This window comes from Cricetulus griseus, chromosome 6 (assembly GCF_003668045.3).
Source record: "Cricetulus griseus strain 17A/GY chromosome 6, alternate assembly CriGri-PICRH-1.0, whole genome shotgun sequence".
Classification (NCBI taxonomy): domain Eukaryota; kingdom Metazoa; phylum Chordata; class Mammalia; order Rodentia; family Cricetidae; genus Cricetulus; species Cricetulus griseus.
Genome location: NC_048599.1, coordinates 33567189 through 33581692, shown reverse-complemented (window position 1 = coordinate 33581692; position 14504 = coordinate 33567189). Strand labels below are relative to the sequence as shown.

The following is a 14504-nucleotide window of genomic DNA, read 5'->3' as shown; positions in this document are numbered from 1 at the left end:
CTGTGAAGTCATACACACAGCCAAAACTTACTAGCCATCCATCAAGTAGATTCTTAACCATCCCATTTTGATCTTGTGTATCCCACACTGTAATTGGACATAGTCTTCCCACAGCATTTCCTTTGTCATTGGTTCCTACTCTTTGTCTGCTCCTATGAAACCTAAATGGAGACACAAACTTATAGTCAAAGCAAAAGTCACTTAGTCTGTTTCATTCAAAGTGACCATATACCATTGCCAGAGCCCAGTCGTCAACCAAGGAAATGGAAAACAATGATGAAAGAATACTTTTAGCTTGGGTTAATTACTATCTCATTTAGTATCCAATCATATTTAGTAACAGGTGTTTTCTAACAGATAGATGCATGGTATTCGGAATATATACTTTGAACACAGAAACTTACCTAACAAAAAAATCTCAAATTTAAATCTGTTCTGAGAAGAATTGTATATGTGACTGGTGGATTGAGTGTTTTGATCCACAACTGTATGCAAGTGATCAAGAGATATATAAGAGCTGATATAAGGGGGGAGATGATGATCTTCTCTAGGCAACAGCTACATTTTCCCATGAAGGAACAGGCCAGCGGATGCCAAGGACAAAATTAAGGTGCAAGCACAGCTTAATTCAGTGATATTTTGTCTTCCTCTAACTGGATATGAGTTTTCTTAGACATTTCCTTTATTATCATAAATTTCAAGCAACTATTTATGGGTAGTAATAACCTACTCCATATGATTGAATATGTTTGGTGTCTCTAGGGAATCACATCCAAACACCTTTAAGCTTTTCTCTCCTATTAAGTAAACTGTGTTCTTTTAAAAAGTACAGATCAAAAAGAGTGGTGGGAACCACTGTTATCAGAACTAAGAGCAGCCAGTCATTCCTGTATTTGAGGACTCTGTCTGCACACCTTCTATGTAAAAGAGCACTCATGTCCTCTTTGCCATTCCCATAACCATAGCAGATACTTTTAATGCACTGGGCCTATTGCATGTGCTCAACCAGTCACTACTAGTCAACTGATGGCTATGTCTCAGTCCTATTTTCTATCCCTGAAACAACATGGAGAAACAAAAAACGCAGGGCTTTCAAAGGAGACAGGGAAACCTTTGTGATTATCACCAAATTTTTTGGTTCTCAGTTTCCCATCTGTAGACCAATAGAAAACTAAAGGTTACTCTTAGCTGTGAGATTTGGCGATTTAACATTTAAAAATGTCACTGGTTTGAAACCTCCAGTCACTTGACCTATGCACTTCATCTTCTATAAATCAAATGCTTAAAGAGGAAAAATGTTAAATGTGGGTTCCTGCAGAGAAGTATTACATTCTACAAGAACTAATTTAAGCATGTTTTCCCTTAAAAATAAGTCATTCTACCTCCTCCTTTCCAACAGTGCTAAGGGACTGGGCAAGCTCTCTAACCATAGTGGACCTTTATAAGGAACCATTAATTAGGTTTATGGGTACATCAACTTCTTGGTCTGAGTGTCTCTAGATCACCAAACAAATGTAAGAATGGCAGGGACACAGAACTCAGCCTGGACCCTGGGGTCATCCATGCAAACATTGTCTTTGACATTGGCACCAAGGACCATTTTGAGGAACAATGAACTCCAAGAAAGAGACACAGTTCTGAATTCCACAGGGATGTTTACCTCTATTATTTTATTTCCCTTAATGAGAATTCTTTATGGACACAGAATTGATAGTCCCACATGATCAACAAAATGCAAGCTGTCACCTGCAAATAGGCCTCCTTTCTGTTAACATGTTTGTGACCTTTGAATGGTACATTATTCATGAGATCCCTGTATTTTCTGCGGTAGCTGCTGGCTCAGAGATACAAGCAACCCTAATGTTGTTTTTAATATTATTTATAAAAATATGTTTCTTGTTCATCAAATTAGATTTCATTGCTCTGCCTAGCTAAATGTCTACGTAACGAATGATCAAAGTTCTTTGGTTCCAAAGAATGTCTGTTCCTTTCCAGGAGAAAAGTTTGTGGGATGGTTATTTAAAATCTTCTGCCAATGTGGACATGAAAAGAACTCTGAAGTAGAAACCAAGTTTGTCATGTGTAAGTCAACTTCAGCACCATGAAAAAATGGCTGAAGATGGTTTCCCAGCCTGCAGTTTGTGATCTGATTCTGGAATGGGGGCGGAATTGTGTACATCCATGAACACATAGAATAAGACCAATGAACATTGCTCATGAGACTAGTCACTTGAACACAAATGAGTCCTTTGATGGAAAAGTGAATTGTAAAAGTGCAAAACTCCTAGATCTCCTTGTTTCATCTGGACCTTCCTGAGGCCAACTCATGTACAAATGTATTGTTTGGTGGGTGAACCTAGGTGGATAAATCTGCCAGTAACATCATAGATAAAGAAAGGAAGACAGCCAATCAGCTCAAACAAGCCAGTCAGCCCAGGGACCAGAAGTATCTGCTTCTTCCTGTTGAGAACTCTATGTAAATCACACCTAACTTGTCATGAAATGTGGAGGGCAGGGGTGCATCCTGTTTTCATTATACTTTGATTGAAGAAAGAAAACGCTTGGTGCCTGGCACTGCACTTAGCTCAGATGTGGAGCAAGACCTCAGGCAAAGAGATATGAGTGCTGATGACTCATGTGAAAGTGGCAGGTGCCAGGCTGTGCACACTAATGCCTTAGAAAATACCCAGTTGTCCTTATTTCTCTCGCACGCTCTAATACTATCCAATTAAAAGGGACCTATTATTTGTTAAGTGCTTACCCAATTCTATGCATTGCATATTTCATAAGTATCTTCACAATTAATCTTCATAATAACCACATAAATTAATATCGTGTTCATTATCCTACTTTGCATTTTAAGAAACTAAGACCCAAAGAGATTAGGACATTTCCCCAAGGCTACACACCTCCAAGTTGGTGAAGAATGAATTCTAATCAGGCATTCATAAAACCCTTGTCAGCTGTGGTAAGTAGATGTCATATCATAATGTAGATAGATAAATCATACACAAACAGATAGATAGGTAGGTAGGTAGGATCGTGCTACATAGCCCAGGTTCGATTGAAACTTGTGATCCCTCTGCTGCCTGTTTCTGTGTTCTAGGATCTCTTAAGCATTTAGCTGACTGATCTTCACCCAGTTTGATGGGCAGTGTGTGTCATTTTGACAGCTGGATTCACTCTTCATTGTGGCTCTTCTCTAACCAGGTATTCATTTCTTTTCACATAGATACTGGGTTTTTTTCTTTCATTCAAAACTCATCTTTTTAAATAAACTTTATTATTTAAGAAACTTGAAAAAAAAAAAACAAACCACACACTGATGTTAATCAGACCTAAGGTGTCTCAACAAACATCTGTACAGTATAGTAACTATTCAGTACTGAAACTATGAAGCTTTACATTGGATTTTACACTTTTGCTATCAAATATATTTCTACACACTTAACCATCACCGTAAACAAAAGAAAAAATCATGACAGCATTAGAACTAGAAAACGATTTGTTTTATGTCCTCCTTAATGATTCATGTCTAACACTGGCTTTCAGTCTTTCCTCATCCCCTTATGTTGAGCCTCTCTTGCTCTCTTTTCTGCATGTTATACTATAACCACAAGTTATATATACATGGATTATTGGCTAGATTCCATATTTTGGAGTGTGTCACCTTGTTTGATGTGAAACCTTCTAAATCCACCAGTTGTTGAATGTTTTATTCTCTTGGAATAAAAATCACACATGGAGTCTTATTATTACTTATGAATGCCTGGCCTTAGCTTGACTTGTTTCTTGCCAGCTTTTCTTAACTTAAATAAACCCATTTACCTTTGGCCTAGGGACTTTTCTCTTCCTCTATTCTGGTATACCTTACTTTCACTCTTACTCCACAGCTTGGTGGCTGGCCCCTGATGTCCTCCTCTCTTTGGGTCTCCTTCTATTTATACTCTCTGTCTGCCAGCCCCGCCTATCCTTGCTCCTGCCTCCCTATTGACTATTCAGCTCTTTATTAGGACCATCAGGTGTTTTAAACAGTCAAAGAATCACAGTTTCTCATAGTTAAACAAATGCAGCATAAACAAAAGTCACACATGTTTACATCATTAAACAAATGTTCCACAGCATAAACAAAAGTAACACACCTTAAAATAATATGCTATCACATCTACCCATTTTGATTCTTTGAAGGAAGGAATTAGACTCTTAAAAGTCAAGCAAAGCCAGATATTATAGTGATACACATCTGTAACCCCAGAATTTCAGAAGTTCATGAAGGAGGATCAAGGCTAGCCTAGGCTACCTGGTGAGGCCTCGAACCAGAAACAAAATAATACCATAACAATAATGATAATAATACAAAGTTAAGAAAATCGTAGCAGTATCCCCTTAGTGGTGTTGTGGAAAGAAACATGGTAGAACCAACAGAGCTAGTCACACCCTGCTTAGATCTCCCTTCTCTGACATCTGAGTGGACTTGAGCTGATTAGTTTGCCTTCTTGGGCCTAAGACAACTTGTCTGAAATCAGGGATGATGCTTCTTACCATGTAGAAGCAATGCAAAATACATATTTTCATGTTTTAAAGGGCTACTTTGGTCCTTAAATTCCGGACACTGACATTACCAGGTTGAGTTCGCAGACTTGAGCACACCTTTTCTCTCAGCTTGGCCTTGTCTCCACCCAACTTCAGTGATAAGGACTTTGAATAATTTGCTTCTTCACATTGGGTTTCTTCGGCATGCTAACTCAATACACATTTGCATGGTATCAGTTTCTTAATAAACTAGTCAAAGCAATTACAGAGATAGTCTTTAGAACCAAACACAAATCCAAAAGATCTCAGAATAATCTGCAGCCCCTGGATATCCAATATTACCCTTTGCCTGAATCTTTCCTCTTGTGTTCATCCCTGAAGCTTGCACAATCTAAGAATAAGAAAATGGAGTTATGAGGAGATGGTCCAGTCACAGAAGCATTCGCCCTGCATGTGCAAAGTTAGATTCCCTAAAACCCACATAAAAAAAAAGCCTAGATGCAATAGTGTGCACTTTCAATCCCAGCTTTGAGGAGGCAGAAGCAGTCGATCCCTGGGGCTCAGTGTCCAGCCAGCCAAGCCTACTTGACAAATTTCAGGTCATCAAGATACTCATTCTCAATCCAAACCAACCAACAAAACAAAACAAATGTAGCTGACCTCTGAGAAATAACACCCAAAGTTATTCTCTGGGCTCCACAGGCATACAAGTGTTCATGCACCCTCCTCCCACCTGTATACACAAAGTAGTACATCAGACTGTCTCTAATACAATCCCAGAGACTAAACATTTGGAAAATTAATTTGTGCATATACGGGTTGAGCACATCCAATCCAAACACCAAATCTGAATGCTTTTAAGCAATGATGTGATGTGGAAATTTTCCCCGCTATGAAATTTTGTTTCACATATCAGTTTAAAATACTTTGTAAAATTTGTTCCATGATGTATGTCTAAGGTGCTTAGGAAGTAAATTTTGTGTTTTGATTGGGGTCCTAACACCAAGATATCTCATTGTACATTAGTGAGTATTCCAAAGTCCAAAATAATACAAAACCTCCATGGCTGCCCGAGCATTTCAGATCAAGGCTATTCAGCTTGTGTGCCCTTGCTCGTGGGTTCTCTGGTGAATTATTTTGTTCAGGGACCCTTGGTTATGAGCAATGTGTTGGTTTCTAAAGTGAACATTTGCAAAGTACTGGGGGAACTTCTTAGAATAAATGTTATGCAATCTAACCATCTTCCCAAGCCTAGTAAAGAAGACAAGAAAACAGTTCAGTTTTTCTGCCAGCTGAGATCTTACCAGAAAAGTCACAGGATGCTGAAAGCCTTATTAACCTCATGTTGCTCACAACAGGTTGGGGTGTTCTGGGTAACAGGGAGTTCCAAAAATCTCAGTGAGGACAAAAAAAAAAAAAAAAAAAAAAAAAAAAAAAAAAAAAAAAAAAAAAAAAAAAAAAAAAAACAAGATGTAACTTTTATGCCTGCTGCTTAGCCAAAATACATGCCTCAGGAGGAATGGGGACTCTAATGTGCCACAAGAGAATCCAATTGAATAGGAGATTCACCCTGCTGTAGTTTCAGGATCTCCAAGGCAAGAGAATGCAAGCTGGTGAGTTGAGCACTGCCCTTCAAAGCCACAAACAACTGGTATTGTGCTCTGATTTCGCTAGCCAGACTAGTTTCCTGGTCCCTCCCACCCTTCCAAGGGATTGTAGAAGGGCCCCCTTCCAAGTCTTTGGAACAGAAAGAAAAGAGATATTTATGAACAGTCCTAATGGTCGGTGGGGTTAGGATGGAGTTGTTGAGAGTTTTACTGAAATGTCCCTTCCAACAACATTTCCCAGTTAGTAATTCTGTCCTGTGTTTATACAAAAGCCACCTCCTGGGAAAAAGGCCCTCTATGTTTATTCACACTTAAATTCACTTGACATTTAGTTCATTTTCATGGATCCTTGCCTGGTGGGTGTTGGCAATAAAATGAGAAATGGCAGGGCTCCTGTCCTCAGGGAGCTCACAGTGTCCCTGAAGTAAAGATATACATTCATAAGCAAGAAGTACAATGTGGCTGGAAAATCATTCAATCAATGCTGCCATGGTACAATGGGGCTACAGAAAGTCAGAGATGTCTTTGTGGGAAGCCAAGTAAATACCACACCTGGCAGAGTTCAGAATGTTCCAGCCAGGAAAAGTGGGAGTAGTGGGTTTTACTGTGTTATGGAAGGAGAATCATTAAGACAGACAAAAGTGTCTGGCAGTAGTGTAAAGTCACCCATCATTGTATGGAAGAGCTAGAGGCAGCATTCAGACCCCCCATTTTGGTGGATAATCAATGGGATTGCACTAGGTAATGTGTCATGAGAAGATTGTTCATGAGAGTATGATGTTCCAATGAGTGCAGGAGCCAAGATTCTGTTTGCCCAGACATGGTGAAGGATCTATCTTCTTGTGGGACTTTGCCTGGAAAGTCTATTTCTATTCACAACAGAAAGAGAAGACAACAATGGCACAAAGAAACAATTGTGTCCAAAAACATATTGATGAACCAATGAATTTATTGGAGTTACTGCAAGAATATGACTGTCACTTGGGTAGCTGTATTACCAAGAGCCCCATCTGAGCATGAATTCCAACTCACCAAAGCTGCATAAGTAGACAGCCTGAATAGCTTGCAGACAAGTATATATATAAAAGAGTCTCTCCTCCCCCAGCAGTTATCTGCTGTTAATGTAACCTCTGGGAGGTCTGTGTCCATTCTAGCCTGTTTCTTGATCAATATGTAACAAAGTTGTCTAAAGACAATGTTCATGTCCAAACTAATTTTTTTTCTTTCAAACAAAACAGAACATGTTTTACCTCTTTGCAACCCTCCATTTAGATTTATCCCTCTTCCACCTCGTGAATTTACCCAGGAGACAGACATGAGGACACTGATTGCTGTTGCCTTGGAAAGAGGGATCCACTCCATCCAGGGCTCTGTGGTTTCCATGGGAACAGCACTGATGCTTTTGCTGGCCCCCAGACTGGCAGGACATACTGGAAAAAGAAAGTTGCAGGGAAGAAAGAAAGTAGCTGGAATAGAAGGAAGTTATGTAGGGGGAAACTCTCAGCTGGATGAGGCTACATCCCTACATAAGTGGGTGTTCTTAGCATGGCATATGTACCATATGGGATTCCCCATAAACTTAACATAGGAATCACATATACAACTCTCATGGACTAACCACCATCCTTGGAAGCATATGAAAAGGCAAGCTGGAATTAGTAATAGGTGGATTTCCATACCAAAACCAGACATAAATGCCCCTTCTACTTCATGCTATCCCAGAAACCTGTTATCATTGTATTAAGAATAGGCTAGATAGACCCAGGAAGCTTGATGGTAGGTATTTCATACACATTGCTTATACTCATCACAGAAATTATACAAAGATAACACCAATGTGCCCATCTACTGATGAAGGAGATCTGGCTCTATGGAGCATAGGATAGAACCCTAGTCTCCATTCCATACTATAGACCTTTATGCAAACTGTAGACATCTGCCTATCATGTTCCCACAGGCAGAGAGCATCCTACTCCATCCACAAGAAAGGTTTTCAGTTGTTTTGGATTTGGCATGGGAGATACACCCTCACAGGATGGCCAGCACCAGACATCAACTCTCAGGGGGCCCTGGAGGGCCTGCACTGATCTCCTATTAACAGATAAGGAAATGGAGGCCAAAGACTACTGGCAGAGACTTCCAGCTGAGTATGGCCCTCTGCCTCCATATGTTCCTTATGGGAAACTGCAGCTGTTCTGTAAACACCACTTCCCACACACATGTATGAAAGTCATATGAATAGTTTGCCTGGTGTATGTGGGAGGATCTCAGCTGCTGTTGGCTACCCTTTCCTGAACCATTTGGCCAATGGGGCAAAGTTGACCTCTTTTCCTGTACCATGACCAGCAGCTTCTCTCTTCAGAGTTCTTTGTCTGCCTCACTGAAGATAGACACGGGCTATGTGTTTACATCATACAGTGTTCTTGGACCAGAGGGAGCAGTGAAGAGGCCCCTCAGAGGCCACCATCCCAGTGGTCATTAAGCAAAGAGACAGAGAGTGGTATTGGGGACTTCCCCCCAAAGAAAACACTGTGTAGTGGGCCTCTGGTGACAGTGTCTTTCCTTGTTCATCGTGTGCAGCCAGGCACAAAGGAACATTTCTCATTGTTTGTGACTCACGCTTTATTATACTGTTAGTGCCAATCAGGGAAATGTGGAAGCTACCAGGGCACAATTCCCTCTACCTTGGGAAATCTCAAAAAGGTCAAAAAGGTCAAAAAAGGTCAAAGGTCAGAGCTGAGGATGGCATCAGAAACCTACATGCAGGCTCTGTCATCAGTAGAGAAGTTTCAGAGCTAATAGCTTCCTCCTAGGGACCCTGGAGAGCATCCTTCATGGTACCCAAACCAACAAAGGTACTGCAATCCAGAGGTATTAGACTCATGGAGGAAAGATTTGGGGATTGAGACAGTTCAATATACTAGTTGGCAGCATTGTAGGGCCCAGGGCTTGACATCAACTTACAGCTTATTTTGTCCTCTCATTGTCATTTCTATGTTGTAGCTTCACTGTGGCCCACAAGGTGTCATCTTCCAATGTTCCTTTGTTTTTAATTAATCAGGAGAATTCAGTGTGGCATGTTTAAAAGAGTGTCCTTATAGAACACACTTGGAGTATCCAGGACATTCTTGTCATTCCTAACCTCACCATTTCATCATCTTAAGAATAGGATACGAGTAGCAAGTATGATTAACTAGCAACCCACAGACAAGCCTTAAAAAAAGTAAAACAACTTCATTGATATATACAAGCATATAACAATTATGTGTTTATTATATGTGTCTGAGCTCAAAAGTATCTTGATATTTTGCTGTACACATATGGTGCGTGCCTGTGTGCGTGCGTGCGTGCATGCGTGTGTGTGTGTGTGTGTGTGTGTGTGTGTGTGCCACACATTGATAGCCCAGAATCTAACCATCATTCAGAATTCAAAGTATAGTTTCACTGAACGTGTGAAGCTTTTGCACTATTGCTTGTTGAAGGTCAGCTATAAATTTTGAAATGATTCATACATCAGAGCTAACTAATATCTCTTACCTATGTAGTTACTATAAGGAAGATAATGAGAGAATGGACAGATTGCAAATAAGCAATCAGTACTTTTAGTGCTTCTCCTTGCTACACTTTAGAAGATAAAGCTTACTCTCTGTGCACATGTGTACAGATGTATTCTCTGTTACAAATATCCAGGGCGACAGGGTGACTTACCCTGATACTATCTTGGAAACAGAAAACTGAATATTTGGCCATTGGCTTGTGTCTCGGACAGATCCCCCAGGTGGTGAACCATGATCCTGAGATATTTTCTGTAGTAGCTTTAGGGTTGCCCAGCAGGACTGGGCCCTGGCATCCTTTATGGTCTTCTTTGGTTATCCTCCCTTCCTGGTCTCATGGCCTTCTTCATTTACTATGTACACAGCAGTCACTTCCCAGATAAGCTACACACACCTAAATCTTTGTCTCTCACTCTGCTTTGGGGAGAATGCAAGACTAGTGGCAAACCTATGTCCGTGACACCTGGAATATAATCCCTGCCCTCAGGTGATGATTACCTTGACTGCTCACTAGAGAAATGGTAGGAGGCATCATCAAGCCAGGGGAGATGCTTTCATTGGCTGGTGGTGTCTGCCAAAGGTTGGATGTGGGCAGGCATGGTGTCTGCTGCCTCCTGAGTTACACAGTCTCATGGCAAACGAAGGTCAGGGCAGAAAGAAGAACTGAGTTCCAGAGCAGGATGGAGGTATTGGCGTGCCCCAAGCCAGGGGAGTGTGAGGGAAAGGGAAACAAGGAAGTGAAGGGCAGCTTGGATCTACCCCTTCACCAGCCAATGAGGTGAAACCTGCATGCCCTGCTTAGAAAAACCCTTTTCACTGCATGCAACAAAGTTTAAGATAAATAAAAATCAAATGAAAATATACTATAATATTATAAAACAAGTTTGTAATACTAATCTCATGCTTCCTTGTTGAACTTTTTTTTCTGAGACAAGGTCCCCCCCATGTAATGCCAGCTGGTCTAGAATTCACTATGTAGACCAGACTAATCTCGAACTCACCGAGATCTGCCTGCCTTCGCTGAGAAGATTAAAGGTGTGTGCTGCCACACTCTGCTTCCTTACTTAAAGTTCTAAGTGATATTCTACAGACGGCCGTAGCACTGAGGTGACAAGAAGGAGCTGCACAAACTAATGAAGGGGAGTGGAAAGCACCCTCCACATTTATGCATTCTGTACCACAGATCAACCAACTGTTGAAAATAGTGTGCAGTCCCTAAACATCACAACATGACAACTGTTTACCTACATTTTACATTGTAGGAAAAGCTATGAGTCATCTAGTGATGGTATGCAAAGACCGTGTCATTTTCCAGAAGGGACTTGAACATACCCAGACTCAGTGTCCTCAGAATCCCAGATTCAATCACACATAGACACCAAAGGACAACTCTAGATGAAAATTTGTGTTGTCAGCTGGGGCTGAGGTCATGCTAACACTACCATAGTTGGCCGCTTCTTTTTTGGAAGGAAAACTAAATTCTAGCTGGAGGTTCATGAACTTTCAGTCTTTTAGTTTGTTTTGTTTTGTTCTTAGGCAAGTTCTTAGACCCAGAGTCAACAGGACTCTACAGTCAGGGCTGGAGGTGCTGGCCTAGGTCAGCTGTGCTCAAAAGGTCATCTGTACTGAGCTGCTTCTCTCTCTGTTCTCTAGCCCTGCATGAATTCCCCAGGGACATCTTCTCCAATGAAGACAGACGACAAGGAGCGGTGGTCCTCCATGTGCTCTGTGTAAGTAGCCCCTCTTGTGCCATTGCCTGAAGGGCTTGAAGGACAGAAGGTAGGTAGACAGTGGAATGCCCACAGAGGCTCCACTCCCTCCCGCCTATCTGTCTGGTCATCTCCAAATGTACCAGCTTTTAAAGACTGGCTGGCAGACATTTGACTGTAGTTTTTCATTTTAGTGCCTGCAAGGTATCTTTGAAGTAACGTTTCTTTTTCCCCAATCTGCCTGATCCTATCAACAATCATACAGCACTCTTCGGAGGAAAGATGGAGCCATTTTGTAACCAGCTGCTCCATGTGTCACATGTTTCCATTTACCTTGCTTTATTTTTTCCCTCTATGTAGTCTGTCATTATACAGTTTTTCTCATTGCCTGTCAGCATCCTATGTGGGCCCTGTGAGAACAGGGTCTTGGTAAACCTGGCTCCATTTTCACACTCGTTCTTGGCACATCATGGGAAAATGTTTGCTCAGTCAGCAGATTAAACATAATGACAGCCAGTGTCGCTCCCTTAATAGGTGATCAAATGTAGGTTGTGACTTCCTCTGGTTTTGTAATTCCCACCATTATTCCACATCATCCTCTAAAAACACAGTGAATCTAAGGTATTTGCATCACCTTGTTCCTGTTTGGAGAGGTTGGGGGTTGGTGTGTGTGTGTGTGTGTGTGTGTGTGTGTGTGTGTGTGTGTGTGTGTGTGTGTAAGTGACTGCAGAACAAGAAAACTCCAGCTGAGGTCTAAATTAGGCATGTTACTGCCTCAAAACACTCTCACTGCCATCCACTCTGTTTTTATTTCTATGAAATAAGCATCCTAAACTTAGTGAATCCTGTTCACATCCTGTTCTGTGTGTCAACCATTCTGAAAGAGCATGAAGGAAATGCCTTTCCATTAGGGTGGGACAACTTAACTTGAACTGCATGGTACCCTTCCAGAGTGCTTGTTAACTCTAAGGTCTGGGACCTGGGCTTTGCTGAGCTCCTCTTGCCCATCAGTCAAGGCTCCTTCACATGGTCTCTACAGTCCAATAGCCTCCAGGAGTTGGATTTCCATGTGGAAGCTGTGGACTCTAGCATGGCAATGGTTTTGACAAGCAAAGAAGAAGGGTCATAGTCTTTAAAATTTGGCCTCAAGAGCCAGAATGTGTCATTTCTGTTGTGTTTGTTTTAGTCACAAACCCACAATGGTTCAAAAAGAAGATTCAGCAACTAATTCTCAGTCTACACCTAGAGGTGATCGGTAGACATGCCCTGGTCTCTGGAGTCACATCAGACATGGGTTTGAGTCCCTAACCTCTTTGCTGTGTGCATGGTCTCTAACAAGATCACTTCTCTAGATCCACGAGTCATTGAGCTGACTCCTTTCCTAGAAAAGGCAATTGATGACTCTTCAACTCTCTTTCTACTGCACTCCTACATGGAGACAAAAAATGTGACTTTTAGCAAAGACTCTCTGAAAACATCAAACAAGTAAGAGTCCTGGAAGCCTGCCAGTCCTCCCTGCCCTTCCAGAGTCCTGTACACCGAGCAATTAATGTGGGTGCCATCTTTGGCACCACAGAGGCTCCCCTGTCACAAGGCTGAGGCATCCCAGGCACTGAGTGGGATCCAGACTTCCCTGGCAGCTAACAGCACCCTGCTGCTTTGACATCTGAGATATGAGATTCCTGGTCTTGGCCCAAACAGTAAGGGCTTTCTTCCTCCCACAGCAGCACTGCTAGGTGCTTATGGCACGGCCCTACTCTCTCGCTCTCCATTCCCAGCCGAAGACCAGGGGTCCTGAATTCCCTTTGCCCTTCACAAGGTCAGGTTAATCAAAAGGGCTCCTGGAGCCTGTGGTAGGAGTTCCAAGCTGGCATGAAAACAAAGTGGACAACATGTGCTATTACTGCTAGACACTTCCTTACAGTCCACAGAATAACACTTTGTAGTTCCTGATTATCTAATGTTCCATTTTGCCCCTGTCCGGCATCCTACTTTTAGAATCTATAGAGCAAGAAATCCAGAGACCAAGGTCAGTGCCCACGCTCTACGTGCACAGAGTCCAGGAATTATCTATGTATACAACCACCCATGTAGCTTGTGGTGGTTTGAATGAGGAATGTGCTCACATTATGTGAACACTTGGTCCCCGTAGTTGGTGGTGGTACTGCTAGAAGGTGGAGCCTTGCGGGAGGAAGTGAATCACTGGAGGTGGGATTTGAGAGTTCATTCACTCTCTCTGCCTATGACTGAGGATGTAATCTCTCTGCTTCCTGCACTGGCTAGCTGCTGTCATGGTTCCCCTGCCATAAGCCTACAAAACTCTTTCTTCCTTAATTTGCCTTTGGTCATGGTATTTTGTCACAACCAAAAAGTAACCAACACATAGCCTCAAGCTGGCTCCTGAGGTCTGCACAGGCTCCTTTCCAGGGTCCTGATCTTGGAAGGAAGAGACCCAGGTGGATTAACCTTGAATTTGCCCCCTGTACTCCACAGGCATGTGCTTAGCCCAGGGCAGAGTCAGGTGGGACGTGGGGAATATTTTTCTGCATGGCAGAGAGGAATGGGCTGCTGATGCAGCTGCCTTGTCAAGGACACCTCTGACCCATTGGAGGCCCTGCAAAGGAAATATGCCTCAGGAGAGGAGCCCTTTCCATCATGTTTGACTTGCTGAATATCATGAGTTGTAGAGTTATTACTTGCTCAGTGCACGGAAGATCCTTTTATCCCCACATAACTAACATATTACCCAGCAAGTTTAGCTTGCTCAGGAAGTTTACAATGAACATCTTGGGGTGTAAGAATGATTGCTCTAAGGACAGAGAGTGTTCTGGGGGCCAGCAGGAACAGAAGAATGCACAAGTCAAAATTGCAAAAATTTAAATGACCACAATTCTAGAAGCACTTCCTGAGCTCATACAGTTTGACAGTTTTTGACTGAGCCCTTCTGGATGGATGAAAGACAGCTTTACCCTGCAGGAAGTCAGTATGTTGTGAGGAGAGCTACTGGAATCCCTCATGTGCAAAGTACTAACTATGGTTTCTTCTGTCTGCTCACCGGGTTCAGCAGAGGCACACTTAGGGCCAAGATGGTGCTGGCTTTG

The 14504-nt window shown here is 42.1% G+C and overlaps 1 protein-coding gene across 1 annotated transcript in view; it reads left to right on the top strand.

Moving 5' to 3' along the window:
• The window catches only part of Slc24a3 (solute carrier family 24 member 3), a 474391-nt gene that overhangs the window by 272370 nt on the left and 187517 nt on the right, over positions 1-14504 (top strand). The window contains exon 3 of the mRNA XM_027421608.2: positions 11348-11424. Coding sequence (XP_027277409.2) covers positions 11348-11424 — 77 coding nt within the window. The remainder of the gene's footprint in view (positions 1-11347; positions 11425-14504) is intronic.